At 38.8% G+C, this 14,337-nt stretch overlaps 1 protein-coding gene across 1 annotated transcript in view; it reads left to right on the top strand.

Moving 5' to 3' along the window:
* Positions 1-7,901, top strand: part of LOC107551992 (leucine-rich repeat-containing protein 58-like) — a 16,949-nt gene extending 9,048 nt beyond the window's left edge. The window contains exons 2-4 of the mRNA XM_016233801.1: positions 1,233-1,361; positions 3,405-3,682; positions 7,212-7,901. Of these exons, the coding sequence (XP_016089287.1) occupies positions 1,233-1,361; positions 3,405-3,682; positions 7,212-7,405 (601 nt within the window). The 3' untranslated portion in view covers positions 7,406-7,901. The remainder of the gene's footprint in view (positions 1-1,232; positions 1,362-3,404; positions 3,683-7,211) is intronic.
* The last annotated feature ends 6,436 nt before the right edge of the window (positions 7,902-14,337 follow it).

Genomic DNA, 14,337 nt, shown 5'->3' on the forward strand with positions numbered 1-14,337 from the left:
GCGCCATTCCCCTCTACGGACCGGATACGTGCGCTCTTGTGCTCCTCATTCAGTTCCCCATGGCGAACCCTGGTGGAGTTCCTCCCGCACCCTCGGCGGTCAGGCGTGGCGGAGCGCCAGACGCCAGGCTCAGCACTCGTGTGCATGCCCAAGGTCAGCCCTTGTGCTGGGCTAGGTACCCGTGTGTAGTGATTCCCCCTTTGGGTGATCCCACATGTGTATTCTTCCACGGTACGGCTCCCCTCACGGTAAGCCTGTGTCTTTCCCTGGCAGTCGTTCACTGCCATCTCTGTTGCGTAGTCATCTCACCCCAGGTGGGTTGAGTCTACTACAGGGACTTCCATATGTAGCACTGCCCTGGGCCAGTCCATATGTGTAATTCCACATGATACCTCCTATGTGCGGGATGTGGCTTCCGTAGCGTCCCAACTGGGTACGCTTTCCCAGTGTTATCCAATGTACCACTGTATGGAACAGCAGTGGCGGACACCTCTCCCTGCCTATCTTCCGCCCCAGCTGGTGTGGGGGGCTTGCCGGCTTCCGCAGGGCACTGGAGGGGGTCAGCAATAGTGGCGTTTTCCATACGGATCCCAATTCATCAGTCAGTAGAACGTGACTGACTGAAATGGAACATCTCGGTTACTTGTGTAACCCTCGTTCCCTGAAGGAGGGAACGGAGACGTTACGTTCCGTCACAACAGTTGCTGTACCACCGCTGTATGGCCGGGGCGCGTAGTCTCGGCTCCTCAGCAAAAAACTGATGTGCGTTTGCACGCGCTCTCCTTTTATACCCGCGCTGCGGGGAGGGGTGCGCGTGGCGAAGCACGCACGCCAACTGTCATTGGCTTGTTTAATTTACACTCGAAGGTGATTGGGCTCTCGGGCGAGATACCAATTCATCAGTCACGACTGACGTAACATCTCCGTTCCCTCCTTCAGGGAACGAGGGTTACACAAGTAACCGAGACATTATCCTTTATCAGTGGCAGTAACCATAGGGCAGAATTACTATTGATTTTGAAGATACTTTAATACAGTTGTTCTTATTAGCAGGTCAGGGCCCACTAGGGGATATTGGCAAACTTCCAGGGAGGCCCAAATAAGTACAGTTATTTAAATTTAGTTACAGTATACAATACATTAATGTACAACCGTGTTCTTACTGTGATTTTGTTACTATTTTGACATTGTTTTGTTTATAACATTTTGTGACAACCCTTCTTTCTCTCTAGCTTAGAGCTGTTGTATCTGGGTGGTAACCAGATCTCCTCCATCCCTGCTGAACTAGCTAACTTACCCTGCCTCAGTTACCTAGTTCTGTGTGATAATCGCATCCAGAGCGTCCCACCTCAACTCAACAGGTAAGTCTGAGATGTCACGCAAATGCTTGCTAACAAAGTGTGTCTATTTGTCCTTTAAGGTTGCACGGTTTGAAAAACACATTTTGCAGTTATTTTGATGATAAGCATTTAACAGATCATCATGGTTATTATCATTAACTGAAACTAAAACCATACAAAATTCATTACTAGAAAGAAAGATAGAAAACTTCAACTTTTTATTTCATTTCCGTTTTATTTCAGCTACTTGCCAAGGCAACAATTCTCATTTTCGTTTAGTTTATTTTGAAGTACGTTTAAAGGGGTCATATGATGCGATTAAAATTTTTCCTTTCTTTTTGGAGTGTTACAAGCTCTTGGTGCATAAAGAAGATCTGTAAAGTTGCAAAGACTAAAGTCTCAAATCCAAAGAGATATTCTTTATAAAAGTTAAGAGTCAGCCACACCTACCTAAAACAGCTCGTTCTAACACGCCCCCACATACCTACGTCACTATCTGGGAAGATATGCATAATGCCACCAAAATGTTCATGCAAAGAAAGAAGGCGTAACTTTTATTCTCGCTGTAGTATTGTTTTTGCCGCCGCCATGTCGTGAAGGCGCTGTGTTTCATTGTGAAAGCGAAACTACTTTGTTTGGCCTTCCAAAAGTGGACGATATCTGCTTCGTCATGCCTGGAGCTGATCCGTGCTGGTTGCTGAGGAAATACAACAACTTTGCGCTGTCGATCGCCGGATCGGCATTCACCGTGGACGAAGCGGAGTCCAGCCCGGGGTCGTCACATGTGGTTGCCGCAAGCCTCCTTCGTCAAATCTGCCGGCCGTGCCGTTCTCAAGCACGCCGCCTCTGCTGACTCTAGCCCTCCGGCCGTTCCTCACTCTAGCCCCCGGCCTCTGCTCACTCTAGGCCGCCGTGTGTGACCCTGTGTTTCATTGTGAAAGTAAAACTACTTTGTTTGGCTTTCCAAAAATGGACACGACTAGAAATCAGTGGTTAAGTTGTATTTACAACACTGTTCCAGAACAGTTCAACCCAAATATTATTATAAATAATATATAAATGTGCAGCACATTTTATGGAGGACTGTTTCCTGATCCTGGTAGAGTAGACTACAATGCCGGCTGTTCTGACTCACAGATTGTAAGTGTGTCTTTTAAATTTAAAGAGTTTTTATATTTTATATTTTTTATATTTAAAGCAATTTTTTGGGCAGTGTAGAATAGGGCTTGTTGTTTGTCATTTCTCCAATCACAAATGCAGACATGGTTTTATGTTTACGCGGCGCGATGCAACACGTAAAAAGACAGTATAAGTCATTATAATCCGTAATTATGTCCCCACTGGATGCAACAAATGCCTCGTTTATAATGGGTTTTAATGTTTTTGTCTCGTCGCTCCGGCCAACATTTTCGTCACACGCTTGAGGTATTCGGCCAATCATAATGCACTGGAAAGCTGACCAATCACAGCAAATTTTGCTTTTCAGACTGATGAGTTTTGTAAAAATCTACGTGTTTCAGAAAGGCGGGGCATAGAGGAGAAACAATAATGTACTGTATGTGGAAAATTATGTGTTTTTTGAACCTTAAACCGCATAAACATTTTCATTACACCAAATACACAAATTAATGTTCTTTTTAGCAGCATCATATGACCCCTTTAAAATAAAAAAGCAATAAAAACGATGAAAACAAACCACAATTACTAAAACTTTTACTAAAATGAAAACAGAAAATATAAAATGCCATTTAAAATATTAACAAAAACTGTTATAGTTTATACAGGATACTAAAATAACAATACAGCTCATATTGATTCTTCTTAGATATCCAAAAAGTATTATATGTAATTTAAATGTATATTAGGTATTTAATACAATATATATATATATATATATATATATATATATATATATATATATATATATATATATATATATATATATATATATATATTGTGATATATTCCAATACTTAATAGTAGTAATTGTAGTAGTAGTATTAATAATGAAAGAAATATAAAAAATGTTTTTGGCCTGTCCTGCTGTTCTTTCCACCCTCCCAGGCTCCATTCCCTGCGCTCTCTTAGTCTGCATAATAACCTGCTGACGTATCTTCCGAGAGAGATCTTGAGCCTGGTGCACCTTCAGGAGCTCAGTCTCAGAGGCAATCCTTTGGTTGTACGCTTCATCAAGGACATGACCTACGACCCCCCGTCGCTGCTGGAGCTGGCTGGCCGAACCGTCAAAAGCAAGAACCTCCCATACTCGCATAAAGACCTCCCGAGCCATCTAGTCAACTACCTAGACATAGCCAGCAAGTGCCCCAACCCCAAGTGTGCAGGTGGGAGGAGAAACATGATATAAACGTTTTAATAAATATAATCTAAGAGCATCCAGAGAGGTTGAAACCAAAGTAATTTATATATTCAATTCAATATATTCAAGTTGATTGTTACAGTGTTTTTCACAATACATATTGTTCCAGCTTTACAGAAAGTGCTTGTTTTAGTGTTTAAATCAGAATGTATTTTGTTATCAGCCAGAGATTAATCAAAGTTATGTCTATAATGGCAGTAATATAGAGCTATAAGATGTTGTTAGGTAACGTTGTGAACTTAAGCAGACACAACAAACCTGCTAAGCATGAATTACAGCTTGTGAATTACTTCTAGAATTAGAATTACTTCTAGTGATGATATAATATAAGAATGATATTTGACAGTTTTGAATGTTTATCGTATATATAGAATAATGTGCTCTCATTTAAAGGGATAATTCACCCAAAAATGAAAATTCTGTCATTTGCTCATCTTCATGTGGTTTGAAACCTGTAAGATTTCCTTCTTAATTTTTTTTTTATATATTATACACACTACCGTTACCGAAATTTCTTGTGCTCATCAAGGCTGTATTTATTTGATCAAAAATACTGAAAAAAAACCTGTTATTTTGTGAAATATTATTGCAATTTAAAATAACAGTTTCTATTTTAATATACTTTAAAATATAATTTATTGGTGTGATTGAAAGCTGAATTTTCAGCATCATTACTCTAGTATTCAGTGTCACATAATCCTTCAGAAATAATTCTAATATGCTGATTTATTATCAATGTTGGAAACAGTCGTGCTGCTTCATGTTTTTTGGAACCGGTGATACTTTTTTCAGGATTCTTTTATGAATATAAAATAAAACAAATAAGGCTGGGCAAGTTAACGCATTATTATCGCGTTAACGCATTAATTGATTAACGCGACAATTATTTAATCGCACGTTAACGCATTTTTTTATTATAATGAAAGTCCATTGCTCACTGTCTCTGAATACACATGCAGACAAACCATGGGTCACAGGAGGGGTGGGATGTTAATCAGTACTGGCTTGGGATGGGTGTCATCACGCGTCTCAACCAATGAGAGCATTTAGGGTGGACCTAAAGACTGCTGCATCACTCACATGAAGCACTCACGACTTCACGTGAAGGCAGCAGAGAAGCACTCTTGCTCAGCACAGTGGAGTGCATGGTTTTGTTAACTTTGTGGTTTATTATTTTGAGTCGTTTGGGATGCGGTAACACACGGCCCTTTCACAATATGTTGGTTTACAGATCTATCACTTTTGCCGCTCAGAAATGTTTACGTAATCATGCTGCACGTATCAGAAGTTCAGCGCTCCAACACTACATGCGTACCACGCCCGAGCCCAAGTGAACCGCGCTCTGGTCCACCTCTTCCAACCGAGCCAGGGTCGGCTAAACAAACCGCAGCACGGAGCGATCACACTAGTCAAACGAACCGGGCTTTGGGGGTCAATCGCGCTCGGGCACGGTTAAGAATGCCTAGTGTGATACACCTTATTCTCCTGCATCCCGTACACACGAGTCTCTACCCGCTCACACCCGCACTCCCCCATCAAGTGTTGTCGCGCCACACTCTGCTGCGTTGGGTCCTATGATAGTGCAGGTCTCTACTCGGAAAGTGCTTGTTATAATGTTATGATCGAAGCTCTGGACTCTACGCATAACTAGTTTTTCTATAACAAACTATAAAATATTTTCTAAAAATGTTAATGCCCTGGCAGTGGCAAATAGCTTTGGTTTTGTATTTAATTTGATTGCATTAATGTTATAAGTTGAGATTTACAATAAATATTTTAACTGCTACTATGTAAAATGAATACTGCTGTAAAAAAAGCACCTTATTTGTTTAAAGTGTTTGCAAACCAAATGTTATTGCACTTTTGTTCACATAGCAGTAATTTTAAAGGGGTCATATGATGCGATTTCAAGTTTTCCTTTCTCTTTGGAGTGTTACAAGCTCTTGGTGCATAAAGAAGATCTGTAAAGTTGCAAAGACTAAAGTCTCAAATCCAAAGATATATTCTTTATAAAAGTTAAGAGTCAGCCACACCTACCTAAAACGGTTGGTTCTAACACACGCCCCACATATCTAGGTCACTATGTGAAAATATTTGCATAATGCCGCCCAAATGTGCACGCAAAGAAAGAAGGCGTGGTTTCAGGAACAGCAGTCGTGTTGATGCAGCATGTCGGGGAGACGCTGTGTTTCAGTGCGAAAGCAAAAGCACTTTATTTGGCCTTCCGGAAGTAGATGCAGTTAGGAATCATTGGTTAAGATTTATTTACAACAGAACAGCACAACCCAGATGTTCGAATTTGTGCAACGCATTTTATGGGCGACAGTTTTTTTAACCTAGAAGAGTACAAGGCTATTTCTAAAAAAATAAATAAATAAATGCTATGACAATCTGGCGCTTCTAAATCAGCGTATGTACATATGTTTTGTTACTAGTTTAAGTATTTGCTATTGACTGTTCAAATGCGGAGTTTTGCGCAGCGCAGAGTAACGAACAGCACAACCCAGATGTTCGAATTTGTGCAACGCATTTTATGGGCGACAGTTTTTTTAACCTAGAAGAGTACAAGGCTATTTCTAAAAAAAAATAATAATAAATGCTATGACAATCTGGCGCTTCTAAATCAGCGTATGTACATATGTTTTGTTATTAGTTTAAGTATTTGCTATTGACTGTTCAAATGCGGAGTTTTGCGCAGCGCAGAGTAACGATTAATCGCAGATAATCATGTGATCAAAAATCGTAATCGTTGCCCAGCACAAAAAAAAAACATAATTTATTCAAAATGGAAATATTGTGTTACAATATACACTACCGTTCAAAAGTTTGGAGTAAAAGAAAAAAAATTAAGCAGCGCAACTGTTTCCAACATTGATAATGAATCAGCATATTATAATGGTTTCTGAAGGATCATGTGACACTGAAGACTGGAGTATGATGCTGAAAATTCAGCGCTGCGTCACAGAAATCAATTATATTTTAAAATATATTAAAACAGAAAACCAATATTAGAAATTGAAATAATATCTCACAATATTATAGTTTTTTTCTGTATTTTTGATCAAACAATACAGCCTTGATGAGCACAAGAGACTCCATTAAAAAGCACAAAAAATCTTACTGATCCCAAACTTTTGAATGGCAGTGTATAATGTCATATATTTTGTCTCTCCTTTGAAAGTCCACATAACCAACATTTTGAAGCTTTAAAAAGTTCATAAAGAGATTGTAAAATATGCATAAATATACATACAAATATTGTAATTTCTGTTTCAAGATGAACAAAAGTCTAATGGGTTTGAAATGACATGAGGGTGAGTAATATAGTGTTATATATATTCTTATATAACACTATATATATATATTATTTTAAATATAGACCAATTTTTAAAACTATATATTTATCATTATAGTTATCATCTTTAGTGTGAATAGGCCTTTAGTCAATGCAAACCGTTTTCTAACAACAGCATATCTCACCACCTCATTCCCAGGTGTTTACTTTGACTCATGCGTTCGTCACATCAAGTTTGTGGATTTCTGTGGGAAGTATCGCCTGCCCTTGATGCACTACCTGTGCTCCCCAGAATGCACCTCTCCCTGCAGCTCCAACCCTCAGAGCGACGCTGACTCGGACGAAGACAACAGCGTGCCTGCCGATCGCCTTCAAAGAGTGCTGCTGGGATAACCTCGCTCACCCCGCACACGTCGTCTCCTCTCTCTCACTTACAGTGTTATCTGCAGGAGCTTTGAACTTTACAGCCAGCTGGCTTGAAAACCTCTCAGCTGAAGCCAAATCTTATTGCCAAGTGATTGAGCAAGTGGCATTCTGAGAAAGACATCTGCAGATAGTTTCTCTTACAAAGGCCTTGCTTTGCACAGGCAAAATCAAAAACACTGGCGGTTCAGAATAGTTGTTAGTTATATTAACTAAGTTGCCTTGGTCATCAATCTGTTTAGCTCTTGCACTTTTGTAATATGTTAGAAGACGCAGTTTAGGTGCATGCATATCTTTTGCTTGGCAATAGGTTGCTTTGTCTCACGGGGGAGCGCTAACTTAATTTTTTCACATTACGCACAAAGATTTACTGTGAAATAAACATCGAGAACACTTGCCTTTTGGGTTTGTGAGAAATTTAGAATAAAGTTTTCTTCATGTTTGTAACTGCGTGGCCTGCAGCACTGTAAAACAGCTACATCTTCAAAAACATGCGCTTGTGTCTGCTAAATATCTTGATTAAGCTTTTGTGTTAGTACTGAATTTACTAATACTTTGCGGTTGCATTCAAAAACCAGGGCAGCATCTAGAATCTTGAGATAAACAGTGACAAAGGTTACCAGTGACTTTGTTTTGAAGGTTAATTCTTCACTCTGCTTTAATATAAAATATATGATATTGTTACAGAGCCAATGGACAAATTTGTGATGTGTTTCTAGCATTTTTAAACTGAACTTCTTCGAACACTTCCTGCACACAGAAAATTAAGGGGCCAGAATTGTACGGTTTGGGGTACAATAACTTGTCCCTGGAGCAGTACCCTTAAAAGGACATCTTTGTACCTTTTTTTACTGCATAACTGTACTAATATGGGGGGGGGGGGGGAAAAAGTACTGCTCCAGGGACAAGCTGTTGTGCCCCAAAAGGTACAATTTTAAACCCCTTTTTTTATGTGTGTGTTTTATAAACTCAATTTCTTTAGTTTCTTCACATGTGTCTTACACTCTTAGGCTTAACCAATACTGACTATGCAAATAACTAATGCAATCATTATTTCAGCGTTTTAAAATTCATATCTAAGGCTTTTATACTAAATAATATTTTATGATATTTTCTATATATCAGTGACAAGATAGAATGTATGTTTTTTTTAAGATGATGAAGGCAGATTTGAATAACATTCACTCCTCTAGTGGTTTATAAACATGTTTTTGCACTTCTTATGTAGAGTACTATAATAATAAAAAATTATTATAATAATTTGTGTGTAGGTCAATTTTTTAAATGAATATTGCATGTTTTTCTGGAATAAAGCCAGAGCTTTCCTACAGTTCTACAGTCCTCTTATATTCAAATCTAGAAGTAAAATATAATTTCTAGGGAAACCGGTAGTAATAGCCAGCTAAACCTTTCACTAGGATCATTAAGGCTGCATTAATGCTCATTTCTGAACCATCTCTTGTCTCCCTACTGCTGGCCTTGTTTTCTCATGAGATCTGCTTATTTTGCGTCATCAATAGCGATGTGAGCTTATGCTTATCTAGGCAGGACGCTTCTGGCCTTCATGCCTTGGCAGGTACACTTGGCCACAGTGTTGAAGGACCTCAGAGAGTTATGCACGGTGATCATACTCTCCCTCTTGGTGACCAAAGTCACAGCACAAGCCATTGGTCTGGTGATAGCCACAATGGTGGTGCAGAAGCATGACCTGTGGTTGGAGCTTGTGATGAAGGAGGCCAAGAAGGTAAAATTCCTTGACACCCTATCCCAAGCAGGACTGTTCGATGAAGAGGTGGAGGCCTTTACCTAGCAGTTCATGGTAGTGCCGTAAAGCACATCCTGCTTCACGGCACCTCGGTCATTGAGGTTATCGGCAGCCCCTTCTGCTGTCCCAGCTCCAACACACACCAAGCCCCCAGTGCGATCTCAATGCCAGAGATTGCAGAAGAAAACAGGGTCTTCCTCCTGCCAGCCCACGATGAAGAGCCTTCCCAGGGATTCTAATTGGTCCCTGAGGTTGGTGTCCAGTGAACGGACATTTGCTCAACGCCTGCAGTCCAGCCCAAAAGATGGCGCAAACCATGTTCGTTTTCCCAGTGGAGGATCAAGTTGGGGAGACTTCTGTTAAAAATGTTGGTTTAATTTTGAAGGAGAAGGCGATGTAAGGCACTGAAGGGAGTCATTTCTGAAAAAAGAGCAAGCTTCTCATCCACTGCATATTACACCTGTAAACGATGTCATTGGTTCTCATGGACATGATGGCCATGCATTGAGCACCAGCGATCTATGCATGCAAAGGCTTCTCCTCCAGGTGCTGTGCTGCAATGTATGCCCACTTGCTCACTCCTGCTTCCTCATGTTCTATAGTGTGGCCCCTGTATCAGACTGGGCTACCCAATTCAGTTTGCGAGGTGACTTATTGTTTTATATAGTGGTAAGCCTGAATATGGGCAGCCATGCTTAAAAAGTATCATGTCTGAGAAACAGCACGTCTCCCAGAGCAAGCCACTGGTTGGCTCAGTTGAAGCATGATCCTGCCCTCAAGATCAGAGGTGTTCAGAGGATTGGAACAATGTCTCATTACGTCCATCAGAGAACCAAGGTTTCAATAGTAACCAAGATCTTGCCTCACATTTCACACTGCTTATACTTTACCTGGGGTTAACAGTCAATCCTGGGTATTCATAACCCCACTTCTAAATTACAAGTGTGAAACACAGTACCTTTAGCCTGGGTTAAAAACTGGCTTTAGAAAGACAATAACCCAGGGTTAGGCAAGGTGTGAAAACCATATTTGTACCCTAATTTTTGTTAAATAGTGAGCATGATTTAATTACACTAAAGCAAGGGAGCAAATTAGTACAACATAGCCACAATTTAACTGAAACAATGGATTATTTTAATAAAATGTGTCCATACTTTAATAAGTCATGTATGTTATGTATCACCCTCCAATCTCTTAATGAATACTTTTCATTTGTGATAATGGGGTTCTGAACATATTCAGCATGATTACCTGTTGCTTCTGTAACCTCGAACTTCTGTGTAAAAAAATGTTGCATTCAAGGTATCATTGAAATTTAAATGTGTTTTAGTTGGCAAGATTGATTCCCCTCAGAATCCATTAGCCAGACACTTGTCAGTTCAGACGGTCAGGGATTTGGCCAGTGAACATACAGGACTGAGTTCCTGCATTTGCATATGAAAATGCCATCTCATCACTGCTCCTGAATACAGAGGGACTTTCTTTTCACCTTCCAAATTCAAAGGTTTATTCTAAACAGGACACTCTTTCTTTGAAGGAGAAAGACCTGGTAACACAAATTGATGCCACTCTTTTCCCACTTTATTTGGTCCTGCTTTCACTCTCTGTGAGGATTGTCTAATCTTTGATGGGTTTTGAGGGACAGATGTGTTATTTGTCCTGCAGTTTGTTTGACCACTTTTTAAACACTTGTTAGGAGCTCAAAGCCCCATGGCACCCTACTGACAGCACATTGAAAGGGTCTCTCCTCACTTCACTGCACCTCAATATATAACGTTGTGAGTTCTGAGATGTGGCTTTCTCATAGCATGCACATTTGCTTAATGCTAAAATGTGTTAAATGGTTCTTTTCACATCTTTTATCTCTTCTCTAGTCTCTGTTACCTTGAGAGCAAACAATTCATGTTCATAGTGGAGTTCAGAAAAGCCTCTAAATGTCTTGCTACAAGTTTCGAGAACAAAATATATATTAGCTAGAACAGGGTTCCCTAAACTTTTTATATATTTTGAGATGTATGATCAATCTTAAGACCTATCAAAAGTTGTAGAGATGTACTTTGGGTATAGGCTTCCTGATCTTCATTGCATTATGACCATAGAATGTATTATTTCTTGCAATTTTTATTTTATCTTAAAATTCTTAGTTAACGTCTTGCAATTTTAAGTTCTGAGTTTATACCTTGCAATTTGGACTTTCTTTCTCAGAATCACAAGTTTATAACTATCCTGACTATTTCTCACAATTTCAAGTTTATAGCTCACAATTCTGACCTTTTTTCTCAAAATTGAGAGTTTACATTTCGCAGTTTGTACTTTTTTTCTCTGAATTCTGAGTTTATATCTGTTTTAAGGGGCATCTAATTTTGTGGATGAAAGGATCTGTCTATAGTTTTTTTTAAATGCACCTCTAGCCCTTTGTTTTATTTTATTTTTAATTATTTATTTTTCTTTTTTATTTCACTGTCCTGCGTCTCACATTTTAAATGCATGGCTGTTTGTGGTACTTTTTATATTTTTGTTCTTGAACTGTCCCTCTAAACTGTAATACATTTTTTACAAAACTGTATCTTCTATGTCAGAGTTCTGAGGGCAGTAAATAAAGGGTATCAGATGTTTTGAATAAAGTGTACGATTGAAGGTGTAAAAAAAAACACCCTCAAGATTAATGAAACATTCACTGAGCTTTGTAATACATGCACAACACATGAAACACTCCATATATACAGGTGCATCTCAATAAATTAGAATGTCATGGAAAAGTTCATTTACTTCAGTAATTCAACTCAAATTGTGAGTAGTAGCTACCTGACCACAGGAATGTGCAAGCTGACAGCTGTGTGGGTGTCTGAGGTTTAGTCTTCACATCATGAGGGATACTGCATCTTTCTGAGGAAAGATCAACTAAACCTTCACTCTATAATTAAATAATTCAGAATCTTCCTCATACCAATGCATACTTAAATACAAGTCCTGTGACACTGAAAATGTGTGCGGTTGATTTTAAAACAGAAAACATAAGAAAATATTGTATGTGTAAAGTTAATTAAGCTGGGGAATGAGTTAGTAGTTGCAGTTAGCGTGTGTGCATGTACCTGTATAGCTGCAATTACTTGCAACTTGAGATGCATGAAAGACGCCAGGCTGAAATTGAAGCATTCACATTAAAATGGTTGTAAACTGAGAGCTGTGAACAAAGTTTAGCGTTGTACAATGTCCAGCGCTCACTCTACAGAGAATGTGCTGTTGTCAAGCACACATGACAGATCCTTATTCTGGAATAACAGTCTCTAAACATGTTGGAATATGAGCCACATTCACACAGCAGCATATGAGCATCCATAACCTGTCATTTTGGGCAGGACTGCCTGCCACAGGAGGTGAGTAATAGCTGTGCCATGACTAGAGTGGGTGGGTGGAACGAGGAACTGTGTTCTTAGGATTATTCTGTGTTTTTTTTCCATTACAATTTTGACCTTTTATGACATACCAAGGGGAGTGTTGTCATCATGTCACCGGTGATTTCTTTGTCTATGCAAGTAACATCTTGAAATCCAGCTCAGCCATAAAGATAATTGCAGTGCTGTGTAAGGACTTTTGACCAGGTCAAGCGGAATCATATTTTCTAATGTATAAAGTAACCTTCACAGACAGAGATATCAAACATAGACTGCAATTAGGTCAATGCAAAGCTTTGTATACAGAGTTTTTATGGCTTTACACATTTTCAAGCAAAACAAAAACAGTGAGGAATGCAGTGTTAGGCTATAGGTTCCTAGATTTTTGACCAATGAATTTCAATGACTGTTTGCCTTGATTTTTTTAATGTGATTTTTGATCATATTTTTAATGATTAATCATTTCAAACGCTTAGTTTGAAAAGAGCAATTTGCTCACCACTCAGAAAAACCACTATGGCTTATGAGCAACTTTTACACAACACAAAATCAATATCTAGCCAATGAAATATATGGTTTTAGTTGCTTTTACATCTTATAGAGCACAATATAGAAAATGCAGCCTATCTAATCATTCATTTTCTATAGGCTATTATATTATTTATTTTTTTTAAATCTCCAGGTTATCTAGGTTATCCAGGTTTTCCATGACTGTGGGAACCATGTAAATCCAGCTATTAAATGCATGTTTATGCATGATATTATTTTTCTGAAGAAAATCTTGAAAGTGATAATCTGGCTGTGTAACTTTGTATGCTCCTAAATTTGTGCAGCCATCATTGGCCATATGCTGTTGTTATTGGTAATACTGGCTGTACACCATCTCCTCTTTCCTTAACTCCGTAACTGAGTAGACATGCAGCCATCTACTGTTGCCTCATGCAGATGAAAAATTTAGCAGGTCTTTGGAACATGAGCCTGGAAGCCCTGCATCTGCCCTGAGGTTAACAAGGTTCAGACTCAAGAAGGAACGTAACAGTCCGAGAGCCTCCAGTAGTAGAAAAGAGATGAGGAGATACAACAATCTTTAAACCATTTAATATCTGATGCCAACCTGCACATCAAGAATTCAAATTCTACCCAATAATTCAACCATATTTTTCACAAAGTCTACCCCCCAACCATATCCATTTCCTTAATATAGTTGGATTGCAAATTAAGTTTAAATTAATATTATTTAAATAAGAGGTACAGTTTAAATATTGTGCCCAATTTGATATTGCTTTGAAATGTTTTAACATAATTCCAGGCGTCTGTGTATGAATTTGACTTTGTATGAGCTCGACAGCGACATCTGCTGGTGTAAATCACAACTGACGCTGACAGAAACAGGCAACGAAGTGCTTCTACATTTTCTAAAATAATCATATTTAATAATTATATTAAAAAAAACATAGACAATTGCATTGCACGTGATATTTGGCAGCAAAACTGGCTCATGTAATATGATTACGGAACTAAAAGGACTATTTTATACTGTAGTTTGTCTAAAGAAAAAGCACCCAAGGTTTTTTTTTTTTTTTTCGTTCCTTTCCAAGGAAAAGCTAACCGCATGACTAGACTCACACAATAAACCTGTGAAGTTTTAATAACCCCTTATGGTTCTGATTGCGCATTGAGTTATGAGTTTATGTTCTGCGTTATTATTTGCGCACTTGGAGCGAGAATCATCAGTCTGCTAT

This window comes from Sinocyclocheilus grahami, unplaced genomic scaffold (genome assembly GCF_001515645.1).
Source record: "Sinocyclocheilus grahami isolate Dianchi unplaced genomic scaffold, SAMN03320097.WGS_v1.1 scaffold439.1, whole genome shotgun sequence".
In the NCBI taxonomy this organism is placed as follows: domain Eukaryota; kingdom Metazoa; phylum Chordata; class Actinopteri; order Cypriniformes; family Cyprinidae; genus Sinocyclocheilus; species Sinocyclocheilus grahami.